Source organism: Saimiri boliviensis, chromosome 9, assembly GCF_048565385.1.
Source record: "Saimiri boliviensis isolate mSaiBol1 chromosome 9, mSaiBol1.pri, whole genome shotgun sequence".
Lineage (NCBI taxonomy): Eukaryota > Metazoa > Chordata > Mammalia > Primates > Cebidae > Saimiri > Saimiri boliviensis.
Genome location: NC_133457.1, coordinates 101,307,880 through 101,325,546, shown reverse-complemented (window position 1 = coordinate 101,325,546; position 17,667 = coordinate 101,307,880). Strand labels below are relative to the sequence as shown.

General features: G+C 45.1%; 1 protein-coding gene across 2 annotated transcripts in view; it reads right to left on the bottom strand.

The window, feature by feature from the left end:
• Positions 1-17,667, bottom strand: part of RPN2 (ribophorin II) — a 60,909-nt gene that overhangs the window by 41,530 nt on the left and 1,712 nt on the right. For both annotated transcript variants that reach the window (XM_039479794.2, XM_039479795.2), the window contains exons 2-4: positions 13,872-14,065; positions 1,757-1,852; positions 849-1,024 (exon numbers count right to left, since the gene is read on the bottom strand). In XM_039479794.2, coding sequence (XP_039335728.2) covers positions 849-1,024; positions 1,757-1,852; positions 13,872-14,065 — 466 coding nt within the window. The remainder of the gene's footprint in view (positions 1-848; positions 1,025-1,756; positions 1,853-13,871; positions 14,066-17,667) is intronic.

The window sequence follows — 17,667 nt, the reverse complement described above, 5'->3', positions numbered from 1 at the left end:
CAGGAGGCAGAGGTTGCAATGAGCCAAGATGACGCCACTGCACTCTAGCGTCGGTGACAGAGTAAGACTCTGTCTCAAAACAAAACAAAAAAAAAATTAGCTGGGCATGGTAGTTTGCATCTGTAGTTCCAGATACTTGGGAGGCTGAGGCAGGAGGATCACCTGAGCACAGAGTTTAAGGCTGCAGTTGAGTTGTGACCACACCATTGCACTTCAGCCTGGATGACAGAGTAAGATCCTGTCGCTAAATATTTAAAACTACATATATTATTACTTAAGAGCTTAGCAAAAACACCCGAAAGTCAGTTACAATATTTCCATTTATAAGAAACAGGAAAGGTGCTTCTCCTTCACCTAAGCCTTTTGCATAGTGGAGTCTGATTCCTGGAATACTCCACCCTCTGAGCCTCCACCTCTCCCACCAGATGCTGCCTCTCACAACTTTCAGGGATCCTGTGAGCCCCCACTTTGCAGAGCCACCATTGCCAACATGTCATCCTGCCCTGGCCAAGCCTCAACAAGACATGCATGTGGCTCCTTGTCAGTTACCTGCCCTTGCTCTAGCCTTCCAACCTCAGAGGGCAGCTGGATCTCCAGGTGTTAGCGCGCTCACGCTCTGGCTCAGCACTTGCCCCCTCTTTGCAAGGCTTGCAGAAGACTGCGTCCATGTGAGCTCCACAAGGACAGGGACCTTACCTGCCTTCCTGCAATCGTGTTTGCGGTGCCTCGCACAGCACCTGGCACACAGAAGTAATTACCGGAAGTATTTGCTGAACCAATGAATGGGCCCTCTTAGGACAGGGCCCGAGACAAGTGAAGCCTGCAAAGTGCTCAAGATGACAACTCACGCCAGCACAGTCTCCTCCTTGCTGAGGCGAGCGGTAAGGGCACTGAGCGCTTCTTGGGATGCCAAGGGAAGGCCAAAGCCACTGAGAGCGGCAACTGCATGGTAGATCTGGGTAACAGATGAGTCCTCACTGACAGCTGCCAGAAGCAGGTCTTTGGTCTCATTTGAAATAGAAATCTAAAAAAGAATTGGCAGACACAGGGTTTTAGAACAGGTCTTGGCAATTTGTGGCAGGCATGGCAAAGACAGCATACAGAGCAGCTGCCAAAGTCACACCCGCCTCGCACATGCTCCTCCCCCTCTAATCCCCAGACACCAGGATTAAATGTTCGCAAAACCTCAATACAACACTCGCATTTGAAAACATGCAGACAAGTTACCTTTCTACTTACATGTTTCTCCTATGTTCAATAAAATGACTTTCCAGAAACTTGGTGTAGGGGTACACTTTGAACATTTTTAAATGTTAAAGATGGAAAGGAAAAAAATCAACATCTCCCAGAAGAAAGACAAAAACTGCACAAAAAGGTTATTTAAAACCCTTGAAAAGTAAAAACTTAGGAGAAACATAAACTATACTTTCAAAAATCACAGGAATGGAATTCCCACTCACAACAATGAACTCTCATTGTTAAAAAAAGGATTTTTGACATGACCCTTCCCCTTTTAAAAATGCACCTTATAAAAATTAGCCAGGCGTGGTGGCACGCGCCTGTGGTCCCAGCTACTCGGGGGGCTGAGGTGGAAGAATCACTTGAACCCAGGAGGCAGAGGTTGCAGTGAGCCGAGATTACGCCACTGCACTCCAGCCTGGAGACAGAGCAAGACTCAGTCTCAAAAAAAAAAAAAAAAAAAAAAAAAATGCACTTTACAGTTAAAGTCACTGTCAGTGGAGGAACCCGGACTCACCTCACATCCTGAGAGGGCCTGGCTGGCCTGGGCAGCGTAGAAGAGGGAATCCACATTGCTAGGATCAAGGTTAGATTTGATGTAGGTACATGCTTTCTACACAGGGAGGAAAAGTCAGTGTTAAGTGGTGACACATCATGAACCAGGAAAAGCAAAGGCGTTTTTAGATTACATTCTAAGCCATTATAGATGGCTTACAGAATGAGCTACAGGAATTTAGTTTTTTAAGTAGTTACTTTCTATAGGACACTATATTACCCAAAATTGCTCACTTCATACAAAGAGCAATAAGCCTAAAGGCACTCGAGTCCTTCTGAACCTTAGAAAGGAAAGAAGGAAACCACTTCACAAATCACTGGTCTGGTCATGGCCTGTGCTGGGTATTTATAAAGCTCTTCCTTTTAATGATGTAACGACCCTTTGGTAGATATTATCCCCATTTACCTGAAAAAGAAACTGGGGCCTGAAACTGGCAAGTAATCTGATGAAGATGACAAACCTACTAAGTGGCAAAATCTCCTGATTCCAGCTGTACTGGTATCTCCACTTAGATGTCACCAAGGCCAAGTCAGGCTCAACAAATCTAAAATGAGCTTAAGGTTGGGTGCAGTGGCTCACCCCTGTAATCCCAGGCCTCTGGGAGGCTGAGGTAGGAGGATTCCTTGAACTCAGGGGTTCAAGACCAGCCTGGGTAACATGGTAAGACCCATTTCTACAAAAAATTCAAAAATTAGTTGAGCATGGTGGCATGTGCCTATGGCCCCAGCTACCTGGGAGGCTGAGGTAGGAGGACTGCTTGACCTTAGGAAGTTGAGGCTGCAGTGAGCCATGTTCATGCCACTACACTCCAGCTGGGAGAGAGAGCTAGACCCAGTCTCAATAAAAATAAAAATAAAAAACAAAATGAGCTTAAAACCTTCTAGTTCGAGCCAGGTGTGGTGGTGGGCACCTGTAATCCCAGTTACTTGGGAGGCTGAGGCAGGAAAATCACTGGAACCCAGAAGGTAGAAGCTGCAGTGAGCAGAAATCATGCCACTGCACTCTAGTCTGGGTAACAAGAGCAAAACTCTGTCTCAAAAATTAAAAATAAAAATTAAATAACCTATTTCTTCACCAGGACTTGGCAGCTCATGCACAGGTATCACCGTGCACCCAGCAACCCAAACCAGCAACCTGGGAACCGTCCTCAACTTTTCCATTTCCCTCCTATCAAGTCTCCCTCTTTTTCATTTCTCAGGTCCGGTCCACCTCCGGTTTCTGTCACTGCCTCAGGGCAGGCCCTTGCCATTGCTCACCCAGACTGTCCCAGTCATCTCCTAAGTGGTCTAAAGCCATGCAGTTCATTCTGCACACTGCTTCCAGAGGGATCTTTGCAAAATACAGGTGTAACTGTGTTGCTTTACCTTTAAAACCCTTGAGCAGTTCCTTATTTTTCTCAGACAAGATTCAACTTCTGACATAGCATAAAATGCGTTTGACTAACCCTCCCTTCTCCATGCTGCCTTCATCACCACAGCCCTACCTCCAACCCAAAAATCTAACCCTCCAGCCTCTTGCAGCTGTACCACGCTCTCACCATTTGCCTTGCTTGACCTGCTGCCTACCCTGCCGGTAGCACCTTTTCCTTGTCCTTCCTGCCTCCTAAATCAGGTCCAATCTTCAACTCTGCTCAGATCTTTACCTCTTCCACACAGTCCTCCCAGGAGAGGCCACATATTCACCTTCTCTAGGGCTTCCCCAAAGCATGTACCACACCGTAGTCACTAGTACTTACTAGTGCCCCCAGTGACTAGTGGCCTAAGATTGGGGACTTTGTCAAATGACCATTACAGTGACTGTAGAGGTACACAGTGACATGCACAGAGGAAGCACATCATGAAACCCACTACTGCTACTCTCAACTCCAAGAAATAGTATCAAATCATTAAAATGCCAAATATTTTGGCTGAAGTAATACAAATTCAGCTATTCAAAAAGATGTGGCCATAGTAATAGTTAAAAGTGGGCATTGGCTGGGTGCAGCAGCTCACACCTATTATCCTAACACTTTAGGAAGCTGAGGCTAAAGAATCATTTGAGGCTGCAGTGAGCTGTGATTGCACCACTGCAGTCGGGCACGGATGGTAGGGCAAGATCCTGTCTTAAAACAAAGAAAAAAAAGTGGGGGGCTGGGTACTGCAGTACTCACCTGTAGTCCCGGCTATTCAGGAGGCTGAGGCAGGAGAATCCCTTGAACCCAGGAGGCAGAGGTTGCAGTGAACCAAGATTTCTGCCACTACACTCCAGCCTGGGCAACAGAGTGAAACTCCATCTCTCCGAAAAAAATAAGTAGGGGGTGCTCCTGGAGAGCAGGACAGGGTGGAGGGCGGAGCAGGGCACGCTACCTTCACTAACAGCTATTCTGCATCAGCCAGCGTTTTATCGTGTGCAGGTGCTACTTCAACCAAAACTTTTTTTTTTAATTTTACAAGTGAAATTTAAATAAGAGCCTCAAATGAATTTCAACCAGAAGTTTTTAAAGAAGCTAGAGGGAGAAAGGAAAGAAACAAAATACTTCATTTGCATCAACTAGGGATCTGAATAGAACAAGTTAAGCTACTCAAGGAGTCCTAGCAGTGGAATGTGAGGAAGCCGAAAATGCGTGCTTTGTCGCCATCTGGTGCTTTACCAATGGAACGACAACACTGGAGACCCCAAAACCAATGACTATGGTTACTTCTACCTCTATCATTACCTCTTTCTGAGTACTTAAAATGTGTCAAACGCTGTTCTAAGTGCTTTATGAGCATTTCTCATTTAATCCCCAAACAATCTCATGCATCAGGCACTCTTATTACCTTAAGTTTACAGATTAGAAAACTGAGGCATTAGAGAGACAAAGTAACTTACCCAAAGTCACTCAGCTTTTAATTGGAGGAACTAGAATTCTCTCGCTCCATAGTAGCCTGGCTCTGGTGTCTGAGCTATAAAACCTCTACTTCACAAGAGCCCACTAAAAACAATCAGTTCTGGAGTAAAACAGCATCATTCCTACACTAATTCTTTGCAAAGACGTATTAAGGTAAACAGGTCCAGCGTTCTGTGGCTTCAAGGCCCAAGATGTTGACGGCAGAGTTTACACAGCAGCAGAAGACCTGAAAACTGCCCCCTAAATGTCCGCCCCCGATCTGCTAGCTTCCAACTTTCTGTGCTGTGTTAATACTCCAGTTAATCAAACATCCTCTTGAGCAGTGCTTTCTTCCATCGTATTTTTTCCCTTACAACTCCCTGAACCTAATCAAATATGGAGTCCCATAGAAAAGACAACAAACCTCTCATCTGCCCTCCCTCGCCTTATTTCCTCCAGAAACAGCTCCCAGTTACTATGGTTGCCTCTCAGACTGGGCTTTGCAATCTCTTCAAAGTTCGTTACTGTGGTGTGCTGCCCAGGCCCACACCAGATCCTTTCCAACTGGGCCCACCTTTCCCGCGGTGCTTCTTATCGCGCTTCCCCACCCACCTCTGCTCCAGCTGCACAAACGTCTCACTGCCCCCAAGCACAAGCACTTGGAAGCCTCCAGGCTTTGTACAGCCTGCCCTCTCCATCTGGAAGCCCACTGCCTCACCAATTCAACTTCTCCTATAACACATTAACAAAACTCAAGACTTATTTTAAAATACAACTTCCCGGCCAGGCGTGGTGGCTCACGCCTATAATCCTAGCACTTTGGGAGGCTGAGGAGGGTGAATCACTCGAGGTCAGGAGTTCGAGACCAGCCTGACCAATATGGTGAAACCCTGACTCTACTAAAAATACGAAAATTAGCCAGGCATGGTGGCACATGCCTGTAATCCCAGCTACTCAGGAGGCTGAGGCAGGAGAATCGCTTGAACCAAAAGGTAGAAGTTACAGTAGGCTGAGAAGGAGCCACTGCGCTCCAGACTGGACAACAAGAGCAAAACTCTCAAAAATAAATAAGTAAAACTTCCCTCAACCCTTCTCTCCCCTCCAATACCACCTTCTCTCTTCCCACACAGCCACACTGATCCAAAAACTTGCCTATGCTCCAGTCTTCATGTCCTCACCTCGGCTCACTCCAATTTGGCTTCTGCCCCCAGCATGCCAGAGGCAACCTCCAAATTGTCAAAGCAGAGGACATTTTCCAGTGCTCACTGCTCAACAATGGACAGACCGATCACTTGCTCATTGGGAAACATGCGCGCCCGCAGCCTTCTGGGATACCACCGCAATTTCCGGGGTCTCCCGCTTCTCCGGCAGCTCCTTCTCAGTTTCAAACTCTCCTGCCACTTCTCAACTCCTAGGCCCGGCTCTCATCCCACCACCTCCTGCCTCCCTAGGCCATCTCATCCATGCCCATGGCTTCATCCCAAACTTCTGCACAGATAATTCTCAGGCCTGTACCTCCAGCCCAGACTTCTGTCAATAGCAACTTACATGACTCAAAGGTTACATGACTCAAGCTCACCATGGTGAAGACCAAATTCGTGATCTTTCCCAGACAAACCTCATTCTCTTCCTATGTTACTATCTTATGCAATGGCCCAACCACCCATTCATGCAGCAGAAGACGGAAGTCCACGTGTTCTCTTTTGTACCCCTCCTGCATTCAACCTTGCTCTGTAGCCCCCTGCTATAGTCTGTCTTCCAAAAAGCAAGAGAGAAATCTTTCCAAAATGCAAACTGAATCACGATACTAGCTGTTGAAAATCTATGGCTTGTTGGAGACAGATCAGAACTCCTGCCTCATTCTTCTCCCGCCCACTCTGTTCTACACACCCACTCCTCCTTTCAGTCTCAAATGTAACCTGCTCTCTAGCCTCTGCATAGGCTGTTCCCTCTGCCTGAAGTCCCCTCCCTCCTTCGTCTCCCAGGTAACTCCTCCTCTCCCTTTAGAATTCAGATGAATCATATCTTCCTTCACTTCAGTGCATACCACATGTCAGGTGCTTTCTAGAAATGGGGGATACACAACAAATAAAATGGACAAAGTCCCTGCCCTTAGGGAATAGAGTGAGATTTGGGTGATGCTGAGAAGTTTGAGCTTTGGGTTTGTTTTTGTTTGTTTTGAGACAGGGTCTTGCCCTTTCACACAAGCTGGAGTGCAGTGACATGATGGTAGCACACTGCAGCCTCCAACTCCTGGGCTCTAGCAATCCTCCATTCTCAGCCTCCCAAGTAGGTGGGACTACAGGCACACACATCACTAAACCAGATAATTTTTTTTTTCACTTTTTGTAGAGACAGGGTCTCATTTTGTTGCCCAAACTGGTTTCAGACACCTGGCTTCAGGCAATCCTCCCACCTCAGCCTTCCAAAGTACTAGCATTACAGGCATGAGCCAACACGACCAGCCCAGAGTGAGATTTAAATTAGGAGATTTCCTCAGGAAAGCGTGTCCTGGCAAATCAAAGTCCCCTATTCTACCCCTGTAAAAGTCCCCTATTTATAACAGCACATATCTCACCTTCACAAAACAGTGTTGATACAAATATTCACTTATGTATTTGATTACATGACTAATGCCTATCTCAGCTATTAGACAATGTATTATTCTTAAGAGTGCAGGGGCCCTCTCCCTCTTTATGGTTCAAGAGTAAATCCCCAATGCATAGCAGAAACTCACTATATTTGCTGAGTGATCAAATGAATCCTGCAGCAGTTTGCACAGATGGCAACACCCTCTGTGCAAGATTGTGGCTTTCTAGGCAGACAGGGTGAGTACTGGCTCCCTCTGCTGGACTCCCACGGTACTTTCCACAAACGGCCTGTCTGCCTCTCTGTACTTAGCACTCTGTTAGGGTGCTCTCACTGGATAATGAGCTCTCGTCTTCTCTGCACTTAGCACAACATCTGGCACAAAGCAGAGGCTCCATAAGTGATTACTGCGTGAAGCACTGTCTCATTCTCTGCTATTTCCAGCAATGAGCTGAGTGTCTGACCCACAAACAAATATACTTACAACTATATGCACTCACCATGTGCCAGGTACTATCTAAGTACTTTATACTTATTATCTCATTTAATCCTCACAACACTTTATAAGGGATTTTTTTTTTTTAATAATTTGGTGTTTTTGAGACAAGGTCTTGCTTTGTTGCTCAGGCTGGAGTGCAGTGGTGCTATCACAGCTAATTGCAGCCTTGAACTCCTGGGCTCAAGCAATCTCCTTGCCTTCCTGCCTCAGCCGCCTAAGTAAGAGGTACATGCCACCATGCCCACCTAATTTATTTTTTGCAGAAATAGGGGGAAGTGGTCTCACTATGTTGTCCAGGCTGAGTCTCAAACTCCTGACCTCAAGTGATCCTCCTGCCTCAGCCTTCCAAAGTGCTGGAATTACAGGAATGAATCACTGTGCCCAGCATGTTCTTAATCTTGTAAAAACCTAAACAATGATATTTATAAAATCACCATTCTGATATGCTTATGTTTTATATATAAATATAGCCCAAATGAAAGATGCTCATTCTTTTTTTGAGACAGAGTCTCACTCTGTCGCCCAGGCTGGAGTGTAGTCGCACGTTCTTGGCTCACTGCAACCTCTGCCTCTGGGTTCAAGCAATTCGTCTGCCTCAGCCTCCTGAGTAGCTGGGATTACAGGCATGAGCTACCATGCCCAGCTAACTTTTATATTTTTGGTAGAGACAGGGTTTCACCATGTTGGCCAGGCTGGTCTTGAACTCCTGACCTCATAGGATCCACCGACCTCGGCCTCCCAAAGTGCTGAGATTACAGGTGTGAGCCAACACACCTGGCCAATTCTCATTCTAACACCTAAAATCAACTCTCATTCCACACTGCTGTTTCCATAGTTTCTATTCTCATTAAACCCCATTTCTCCCAGTTTTGCTGCTAAAACCTCTTGCGAGAAAATAACCAAAATCTCTCCAAAGACTGAGCTGTGAGAAAAAGCAACAGTGTATCTAGTGGAGCCCAGGGAGTTCTCTCTACTAAGCTGAAGGCAGCAACAGCTGAGCAAGACACGCACCACTACAGCTGAGCAAGACACGCACCACTACACGGAAGTGACAGTAATAAAGGCTTCCTCTCAACTGATTTATTTAGTTTGCACATTTAATGAGGAAATTCAACAGCTCTGAAACATCCATACAACTCCCTTTCTTCCATTACTTATAAAGTGCACACCACCTAATCAACATAGCACATTTCACAAGCAATTAGAATGGCGTATGTGATTAACCCATATATTTTCTGATTAGGAGGCACATTTAGAGAGGTCCCGTTTTGATTGAGCTAAAGTTTACAGTTCAAATATTTGTTAGACACCTTCCATGTGTCAGATGTATGCTAAGCAGTGGGGATGACAATCTGGGAAAAAAAAAAAATGTCAATCAATGAGTACCAGCTGCTACTGCTATTACCATATATAGTCATACTACTCATAAGGGTAATACTACGTATTGCCACATGCCATCAATGCGCTAACTACCCTGTACACATTACCTGTGAGCTGAGTATTATTATCTCCATCTTACCGATGACAGAACAAAAATTCTGAATGGTTAAGTTTTAACGACTTGAAGCCAAGCACTCAGACTTTAGAGTCTGCATTGTGAACATAAAGCATATAGCCAGCCCAATCATGCAATTATCCCAACTGCATGGCAGCTGTCCGGATGCCTCTCAATCTGCTTCTTCAGCCCTAACCAACATCCTGCAAACTTCTGATGATGGCAGAGAATAGCTCTGGGTGTGTGTTCAACCTAAACCTCCTGTAGAACTCCAAATCATGACACAGATCAAAAGGCATGCTCTGGCTGAAGTGAGAACACCTCATTCCTCTGTGACCCCCTACACTGAATCCCATGGTTCCATAAAAGTTTGAAAACCATCAGGAGAAACTTCACCTTGCACTCAAATCCTGCCAAAGGTTAACATTACTATTCCGCTGTTAATCTCCTATACCTCACAATACAAAACTTCCACTAGTCAATTTGCTCTTTCTCTCTCCCCAGGGCCTCTAAAGATGTCACTGAAAAGCAGAAGTATGATTTCACTTTCTTCTTACAATGATCCAGTGAGGTAGGCGTCATAACTCCCTTTTCAGAGAGATGAAGCAGAATTAAAATATTGGGTTAACTGATGTGTATACTCTTACTTTGGGGCTGAACTAATTTTATCAGGCTGTACATTCACCTTCAGGATTTATAAGAGTGTAATCATAAGGAAAAGTCTGTTTCTTTAATAGGGTCACACACAGGAAGAAAACATTGGGCAGAAACAAGAGCTGGTGATCAGGAAAGACACTGAGTAAGCTGGATCTCATATACCTGGGATTAGCAAACCTTTTCTGCAAAGGGCCAGTTGGTAAATACTTCAGGCTTTCTGACCAGTCTAGTAACTATTTAACTCTACTGTTAAAGAGAAAAAGCAGTTGTACCCAATGTGTAAATCAATGGATGTCACTGTGTTCCAATAAAACTTTATTTAGAAAACCAGTCTTCAACCCAGATTCGGACATGGGGACCATAGTTTATCAATCCCTCTGCCGCACGGTATTCAGAGATGGGTGGCAGACTCTGGGTCATTTGCTCAGCTTCTCTGAGGTTTTATTCTCTCCTCTATTAGAAGACATTTCTGACCACACAAAATTATAAAAATTAACTCAAGATAACATATGAAGTGTAACTGGCACATACAAAGCACTCCGTAAATAATACTGATTAATTATTCCAGTCTGGGGCAGGAAATATAAAAGATAAGCCTAGGACATCTCATGTCGTACCAAAGCAAAGAAACTCACGTGGGCCCATGCCTCCAAGATGAAAAAAAGGAGGAACAATGGCTATGCCCAAAAGGGCCACAGCCACATGCAGCCTATTCGCTACAAGAACTATGCCCAATGCATGCCCAAGGCCATTAAGAAATTCGTCATTCAAAACACAGTGCAAGCTGCAGCAGCCGGACGTTTCTGAAGCAAGTGTCTTTGATGCCTACGTGCTTTCCAAACTGTAAGTGAAGCTACATTACTGTGTGAGTTGTGCTATGCAGCAAAGCATTCAGGAATCAATCTCGGGAAGCCCACAAAAACCAACACCCCCACCCTCATCTAGACCCTGCATGTGCTCCCCCAGCAAAGCCCATGTAAGAGCTGAGTCCTTAAAGGCTGAAGAAGAAAAATAAAATGAAAATTATACTTAAAAAAAAAACCCTCAAACGCTACTGGACAACATAAAATACACACACACATGCACACGCACACAGAGTTTGGCCCATTGGCAAAAACGGAACAATAATTGAAAAGGATTGAAAGACATCAATTGTGGCTGAGCACAGTGGCTCATGCCTATAATCCCAGCACTTTGGGAGGCCAAGGAGGGTGGATCACTTGAGGTCAAGAGTTTGAGACCAGCCTGGCCAACATGGTGAAACCCCTTCTCTACCAAAAAATACAAAAATTAAGCAGGTGTGGTGGCGCATGCCTGTTAGTCCCAGCTACTTCGGAGACTGAAGCCAGAGGATCACTGGAACCCGGGAGGAAGAGGCTGCAGTGAGCTGATATGGCACCACTGCACTCGAGCCTGGATGACAGTGTAAGACTCCTATCTATTGACAGGAAGTCCACAGCACCACCTATGAAATATTTTCACCAAGAAAACCAACCCTGAATATAATTTAGTCTTAAGAGCTATCAGTTTAAAGTGATAAAAACAGTAGGGAAATATGTTGAAAAACATCATGAAGATATAATTAATCAAAGGCAGAATGTGGAAAATATTCCAGGACAAATAACCTGGCCTAGTCCACAATAAATGTATCGGGGAACTATCACAGGTGAAGAGAGGCTTAAGAGACATCAACAAAAAATGGAATGTATAGACCTTCTTTAGATCCTCATTCAAGCCAACTAACTGTAAAAAGTATTTTTGAAATGACTCAAAATAACTGAACAGAGACTGAGAATTAAATGACATTAAAGAATTATCGTTGATCAGGCGCGGTGGCTCATGCCTGTAATTCCAACACTTTGAGGGGCCACGGCAGGAGGACTGCTTGAGGCCAGTTCGAGACACCAGCCTGGGCAACAGAGCAAGACTTCATCTCTATGAAAAATAAATAAATAAATAGAAAGAGATACACATAAAACAGTATGTCTGATATTTGCTTGAAGACACTCCATGCAGCAAGCTAGATGCAGCAGCGTGTGCCTACAGTCCCTATAGATTTGGGGTCATTTCCACGCTAATACAATAGTAGGCAGAATTCTAAAGATGTCCGTATTTCTCCCCCTGGATTTCCATCCACTGACTATTCATTTAAACACAAATTTAGGAACTGCTATAAAGGAATATTGCAGGTATAATTAAAGCCCCAAGTTGTTTGACCTTACAATCCAGAGATTATCCAGGTGGGCTGACCCAAACAGACTAGCCCTTTAATAGCAGTTTTCTCTGGCTGGAGGCTAAAGAGGAAGTCAGAGAGAATGGAAGCGTAAGGACTCACCATGCCATTACTGGCTTGAAGGTGGCACATGAGAAGAAATTCCAATGGCTCTGAGGAGCAGAGAGCAACTTCTGGCCGACAGCTAGCAAGGAAATGGAAACCTCAAGCCCACAACCATGCAACTGGATTTTGCTGACAATGTGAATGAGCCTGGAAGCGGATTCTTCCCCAGTACTTCCAGTAGGAGCCCAGCTTGGCCAATGCCTTCATTTTGACCTCGGAAGACATTAACAAGAGGACCCAGGCAAGCCTGTCTAGACTTCTGACTTGCAGGATAGGCAGCTAACAGCTGGGTGCAATGAGATGCACCCATAGTCCCAGGTACTCAGGAGGCTGAGACAGGAGGATCACTTGAGACCAGGAGTTCGAGGTTGCACTGTACTTTAACCATGCCTGTGAATAGCCACTGCACTGCACTCCAGTCTGGATAACACAGTGAGACCCTGTCTCTTTAAAAAAAAAAAAAAAAAAAGAACAACTATAAGCTAATTTGTTGTGTGGCCAAAGAAAACTAAGGCCAATATCAGAAACCTGCCAAAGGGAAACTGTTTAGTCCAGCTGTTCATACAATGAATAAAATGTAAATTCACTAAGACTGTTCCTGTGCAGGCTCACACCTGTAATCTCAATACTTTGGGAGGCTGAGGCAGGTGGATCACTTGAGCCCAGGAGTTTAAGATCAGCCTGGGCAACATGGCAAAATCCCATCTCTAAAAAAAAAAAAGAACAAAAATTAGCCAGGCATGGTGGTGCGCACCTATAGTCCCAGCTACTTGGGAGGCTGAAGTGGATGGCTTGAGTCCAGGAGACAGAGGTTGAGTTGTGATCATACCACTGCACTCCAGCCTGGGTGAGCCAGAGCCTATCTCAAAGATAAAGACTCCTGAATCCAAAAAAGGTTTTAATCATGATGCATTTTCCTCATCAGAAGTCCAAAACATGTATCAAAATTGCCTGATAGTGACTACCATCATTTAATACATTTGAGTGCCTTCCACTTTGAATTTCCTTATTATTTATTAACCACACACAAGGGGCACTTAGTACACATCATATTGAACAGTCTCACTCCCAGAGCTGGAGTTAAAGTTTCTAGATGATCTATAACTTACTCTTCTCGACATCTCACTAAAAATAACTGATCTGGCATGATCCTTAACCTATATTAGGAAAAAACAAAAACAAAAACAAAAATACCAGATCTGTCAGACTGAAATAAATATTTCTTTTTTTTTAAATTTTTTTGAGACAGAGTCTCACACCATTGCCTAGGCTGGAGCACAGCAGCGCAATCTCGGCTTACTGCCTCCGCCTCCCAGTTTCACGTGATTCTCCTGCCTCAGCCTCCTGGGTAGCTGGGATTACAGGCACCCACCACCACAGCTGGCTAATTGTTTCTACTTTTAGTAGAGACTGGGTTTCACTGTGTTGGCCAGGCTGGTCTCGAACTCCTGACCTTATGATCTGCCTGCCTTGGCCACCCAAAGTGCTGGGATTACGAGCCACTGTATCCAGCCAAATATTTCTTATATTGGATTAACCTTGGTTATCTTCAAATGAGCAAGAGTTAGTTTTGAACTACCCCAGGGAATACAGTGAGGCGATGATGGTTTTCTTGAACCACCCTAACCACCAAGACAAAAGCAGCCTTACCTTTGCATCTGGCACCTGGGCACCAAGGTTGCTGAGTCCCACGACAGAGTAGAAGGCAGATTCCAAATTTGTGAAAGGGCGGTCCAGCGAGGCTTTCAGTCTCTCCACGTCATGCTTGGTGAGGTAGTGAGTGGGCGTCAGAGCCTGGCTGATGGCTATGATTGTCAGGGCCAACAGGATGACAGTGCTTGAACCTTGGGGGGAAATGACTATTCAGTATATTTCACTCTTCCAAGGTGCTATACACAGTCCCCATGATGATATGCACCAATATCTGGGAACCAAATCACATGGGAAAGGGCAAGGGAACCAGGGGGTTTAACCTGAGGAGAAGCCTTGGGGAGCGGGGGAGTCTGCTCTTCAGCTGGTGAAAGGACAGTCCTCCTAGCAGCCTCCAGGTATGTAAAGTACAGGCTTATGCCACTATTCCCATTTAAAAGATGTCCATAAGTCCTCTGCCTCTAAGGAAAACCCCACCTGAATCCTCACACCTTGCCGGCCTCTCAACCAGATCTCCTCCCTTACGCTTCCCACCATCTGTTGCTCTCTGGCTTCTTCTCTGTCCTTTAAGAAGCCAGGTTCTTTCCTGCCCAGTATTTTTTCATGCTTTCTCCTACCTCAGCTTTGCTTAATTTTTACTTTCAGAATTCAGCTCAAACATGTCTTCTTCCAGAAGCTTTCCCTTGGCGTGGCACAGTGGCTCACACCTGTAATCCCAGCACTTTGGGAGGCCAAGGTGGGTAGATCACTTGAGGTCAAGAGTTTGAGACCAGCCTGGCCAACATGATGAAACCCCATCTCTTACTAAAAACACAAAAATGAGCCGGGCGTGGTGGTCGGCACCCGTAATCCCAGCGACTCGGGAGGCTGAAGCGGGAGAGTTGCTTAAACCTGGGAGGCGGAAGTTGCAGTGAGCCAAGATCGGGCCATTGCACTCCAGCCTGGGTGACAAAGCAAGACCCCATCTCAAAAAAGAAACAAAACCAAAAAACTCTCCCTAGGATTAGGTCCCAGTACAATAAAGTCAGAAAGAACCCAGGCTCTGGGGCCAAGCTTAAATCGCAGCTCTGCTACTTATTAGCAATGTGGCCTTGGCAGTTATTCAGCTAGCTGGTACCTCAGTTTCCTCAAGTATAAAGTGGTATAGTAACAGTATCTCCCTCAGGGATGGTTACACGAGTTAATATAGAAAGATTTGGCCAGGCACAGGGGCTCACAACTGCAACCCCAGCACTTTGGGAGGCTGAGGCAGGTGAATCACCTGAAGTCAGGAGTTCAAGGCTAGACTGGCCAACATGGTGAAACCCTGTCTCTACTAAAAATACAAAAAAATTAGCTGGATGTGGTGGCGTGCGCCTGTAATCCCAGCTACTGAGGAGGCTGAGGCAGGAGAATCACCTCAACCTGGGAGATGGAGATTGCAGTGAGCAGAGATGACGCCACTGCACTCCAGCCTAGGTGACAAGAACAACAATCCAACTCAAAAAAAAAAAAAATCTTACAACAATGACGGCACATAACAAGTGCTATATCAATGTTAACTACTATTTCTACTACCATTATTACTGTTGTTGTTACATCCACTCATAGCAATCAGTACTTCTCTTCTGCGGAATTTTCTATAACTTTAACAGTGTAATGTCTGATTTCTCTGCTAAACTGTGAGTCCCATGAGGATAAAGACTGCTTCTTTCATTCATCCCAAGTCTTGCACACTGCCTGGCGCATAGCAGGTACTGAATAAATGGAAAGAAAAATTAATCCCCATCTATGATACCCGAGGGGACAGGAAGTTAAAGGAGTGGTACATTTCTATTTCATTTATTTTAAAAAAACAAAACAAAAAACACTTTTGAATGGACTGCTTCTTAATAAAGTGCATTGTCTGCCACCCAAGTAACAGCAATAACAAACAATCACTGGGCCAACATGAATGGCCCCAGCAGTTCAAGACCAGACTGGGCAACATGGTAAAATCCTGTCTCTATAAAAAAGAAAAATTAGCCAGGCATGGTGATTGTGAGCCTGTGGTCCCAGCTACTCAGGAGGCTGAGGTGGGAGGACTGCTTGAGCCCAGGAGGTTGAGGCTGCAGTGAGCCGTGATTACGTCACTGCACTCCAGCCTGGATGACAGAGCAAGATCGTCTCTCAAAAAGAGAAAAAAAGAAAAAAATCTATCATGCAGCGTATTCATCAAATGTATATTGAATGTTACTATATGCCACACACTACTTGAGGTGTAAAAAATACAAAAGGAAACAAAAGAAACAAAACTCCTGCCATTCATAGAGCTTGTATTCTAGTTACAAAATAAAGACCTCACATGAAATAAGAAATATTGTTCATCACATTAGAAGGTAAAAGTGCTGTGGAAGAAAAATAAAGTAAAGATGAGATATTTGGGAATGGCTGCATTTTAAATACAGTAGTCTGTGAAGGCCTAAGAAAGAAATAAACATATTGAATATAGACCTGAAGGAGAAGCAAGTCATAAAGATATCTGGTGGGAAACTATGCCAAGAAGAAAATCCCAGTGTGGCCAGGTGCGGGGGCTCACGCCTCTAACTGCAGCATGGAGGCCGAGGAGGAAGGATCATCTGAGGTCAGGAGTTTGAGACCAGTCTGGCCAACATGGTAAAACCCCATCTCTACTAAAAATACATAAAATTAGCCAGGCATGGTAACTTGCACCTGTAATCCCAGCTACTCAGGAGGTTGAGGCACGAGAATCACTTGAACCGGGAAGCAGAGGACAACAGTGAGCTTAGATGGCGCCACTGCACTCCAGCCTGGGGCTCTGTCTCAAAAAAGAAAAGAAAAACCAAGTGCAAAGATTCTGAATGAGAAGTATGTAAATATACTTCTGAGATCAGCAGATGTTTTTTGAGATCAGCAAAGACAGTACAGCTTGGGTGGAGTAAGCAAAGGGTTAGAAGTAGATGAGGTGACAGATGTAGCAGAGAACAAATCCAGAGGGCCTTGTATGACACTGTAGTGGAAGCCACTGGAAAGTTCTAAGCAGAGGAGTGATTTGACTTACAGGCTAATGGGATTACTGTGCTGAGAATAAACAATACTGTGTCGAAAACAGACCATGCAGGAGCAAGGTCAGAGCAGGGGACACCAGTTGGGAGACTACCGCCACAGTCCAAGCCAGAAGACGGTGGTGGTCCAAACCAGGGTGACAGCAGTGAAGGTGATGAGAAGTGATGAGAGTTAGTCTGGCTAGAATTCAAAGTCAAAGCCTAGGCCGGGCGTGATGGCTCATGCTTGTAATCCCAGCACTTTGGGAGGCCAAGGCGGGCATATCACAAGGTGGGAGGATCACAAATTCAGGAGTTCAAGACCAGCCTAGCCAAAATGGTAAAACCCCATCTCTACTAAAAATAAATAAATTAGCTGGGAATGGTAGTGGGCACCTGTAATCCTAGCTGCTTAGGAGGCTGAGGCAGAAGAATCACTTGAAACTGAAAGGCAGAGGTTGCAGTGAGCCGAGATAGTGCCACACACTCCAGCCTGGGTGAAAGAGTAAAACTCCATTTCAGAAAGAAAAAAAAGTCAAAGCCTATCAGAACTGCTAATAAATAGAAAGATGCAAGAGAAAGAGGAATCAAGATACTAATGCTGAGCCCCCAATGCCTTGTGTGCATGGAGTTACCCTGAAGATCTAGTGAATGAGCCAGGCACGGTGGCTCACGCCTGTAATCCCAGCACTTTGGGAGGCCGAGGCAGGCAGATCATGAAGTCAAGAGATCGAGACCATCCTGGCCAGCACGGGTGGTCTCCCGGGTTGAAA